The 2,269-nt window shown below is 45.1% G+C and overlaps 1 protein-coding gene across 4 annotated transcripts in view; it reads left to right on the forward strand.

The window, feature by feature from the left end:
- The first annotated feature begins 281 nt into the window (after positions 1-281).
- The window catches only part of LOC123061779 (phosphatidylinositol/phosphatidylcholine transfer protein SFH8), a 6,861-nt gene continuing 4,873 nt past the window's right edge, over positions 282-2,269 (forward strand). The window contains exons 1-2 of one of the 4 annotated variants that reach the window (XM_044485040.1): positions 282-587; positions 1,109-1,406. In XM_044485040.1, coding sequence (XP_044340975.1) covers positions 554-587; positions 1,109-1,406 — 332 coding nt within the window. In that variant the 5' untranslated portion in view covers positions 282-553. The remainder of the gene's footprint in view (positions 588-1,108; positions 1,407-2,269) is intronic. The other 3 variants (XM_044485042.1, XM_044485041.1, XM_044485043.1) reach the window with 3 other exon arrangements.

Consider the following 2,269-nt stretch of genomic DNA (forward strand, 5'->3'; position numbering starts at 1 on the left):
TCTATTTTGCTTACACACCTGTAACTGCTACTGCCACTCTTGGCTCTTCCTCTTACTAAATGAAATCAGCACTGGCTGCTTTTCATCGAAAAAAAAAACATTCTTGCCGTGCTTTCTTCTTTTTCTAGGATTGTATATATATCAAAGAGATCTCAGGGTTCTTTCTGTAAAAGGGGCTTATGGGAGAGTTCATTTGTTTGCAATAACAGGAAAATTCTTGGTTCCCCTGCATCCCGCCCCAACGCCGCGTGTGCCAGGTCGGCGGCGTAGCCCATGTGGGCCTCCCACGTGCACGCTTCCGTCTTCACCCTCTCCTCTCCTCCCCTCCGCTCTCCAGCGATGAAGGAAAAGCAGAAGCTTCCTTTCCCCTCCACCCCGATATTCTCTTTCTCTGATAATAAAAAAAAGAGACTGTAATTCAAACAAGCCACCGTTCATTCCCTCGTCTTCTCGAGTTCATCCGCCGAAACCCTTGCTCCCCAGGGGATTATGGAGGCCTAGGGCTCGGAATCCACCGGAGCGACCAAGCTTGGATTGGGGAGGACGGCCAGGGATGTCGGGGCCCGTCGACCGGTCCGGGAGGCCCGGTGAGTGCCGAGCGTTGCTTCCTTCAACTGCTTGCCCTTCGCGTTTTCTCCTCGGCGCTGCCCTTTCTTCGTGGCGTTCTCGCGCATCGATTCACTACCGTTATTTGCCAGTGCTTGCGAGAGATTATGGATTGGCTGCTTCCGTGGAGTCGAACAATTACTGTAGATGATTCCTCAAAAAAGCAATTACAGTTGATAACAAGATAATTCGCTCAAGATAATCTCCATAACTGTGATTTTGCTCTTGGATTCAGGGCCTGTACGTCTCATGCCTTTCTTCTGAGTGGAGTGTCCAATAACAGTAGTACAGAAAATACCAAATTACTAATTATGAATTATTTTTTTGCATATCTTGAGGATTTTTTTTAATATTTCACTAATGTGATAGCAATTAATTAACTGTGAAGCATTACTAAGTGCTCAGTTCACGTATTGCCTTCTCCTTGTCAATACTATTACCACGCCAATAATTGCCAATTTCCATTTCAGTCAGAGAAGGAATGCTGAGATAATATTTGCAGGTGCAGGTTTTGAGGGCTTCACTCGTGATGATGAGAAGGAAGAGAGCAAATCCGATGAAGATAACTCCGAAGGTGACAACAAGGCCAAAAGGGGGTCCTTCAAGAAAAGAGCGATTAGTGCCGGAAATAAATTTAGGCGCTCCTTGAAGAGGAAGAGCAAAAAGAAGAGCGGCAATCTAGCCTCAATAGAGGATATAAGGGATGTGCAAGAGTTGGAAACTGTTGAAAGATTCCGCCGATGCTTGCTTGATGGGGGCTTGTTGCCAGAACGTCATGACGATTATCACACAATGTTAAGGTACCACATCTGCTGATCTGAAAGAATATTTGGGTTTCTTCTTTGGTAGATTACCTCCATTTCCAGCAAAAAAATCGCAAATAACATGCTGATTATATGTTTTAGTGTAAATTTCACCAAATTATATGGGTTTAGTATAGAGGCTGTCACAAAACTACATAGTTTTTGACAAGTTGTATAAAAAAACTACAAATTTAGGTTTTTAAAGTCCCATGGTTTGTGAAAATGCATCACTACATCTGGCTCTGGGTTACAACTAGGGCATGTTTGGTTACCTGCATCATTTTGGCCTCTTTGCATGTGTGGCCCGGTTCAGCATGCCTGAGCTAATGCAGGCTTAAAACCATGTTCTGGGCCTAGTTTGAACAAGCATTCACACTACATTAAACTTTTCGGATCAAGGCAAGTGCTTCGTCGTGCGGGGGGTACTTGGCCACCACCTCTGCGCCGGAAAGGTTGAAGACGATCACCTTGAAGGTGTCCTCAGTCATCACCTAGCCGATCTGCGAAGCCGGCCCACCCCTGATCCATGGCTAGCCTCCTGTTGATCTCCTGGAGCTTGATCTTCGAGGTGCAGCCGGTGTTCTTCTTGACTGTTATGCAGGCAACCAAACACGCCCTTAGTCCCAAAATAGTTATTTCTGTCAAGCTGGTCTTTTTTTAGAAACCATATCTGATATTCACAGACAAGGAAAACAGTACAGTACAACAAAATATAGACAGGAAAACTAACAAGATCTCTAACTCCCTCCATCTTTTGCTAGAAAACCTGCACAAGCCTAAATCGCCTCCAGGAGACTTCACTGTGCATTAGAAACTCGCGTACAACAGCAAGACAAAGGCTTTACTGCTCGTTTACACCC

Source organism: Triticum aestivum, chromosome 3A (assembly GCF_018294505.1).
Source record: "Triticum aestivum cultivar Chinese Spring chromosome 3A, IWGSC CS RefSeq v2.1, whole genome shotgun sequence".
Taxonomy (NCBI): domain Eukaryota; kingdom Viridiplantae; phylum Streptophyta; class Magnoliopsida; order Poales; family Poaceae; genus Triticum; species Triticum aestivum.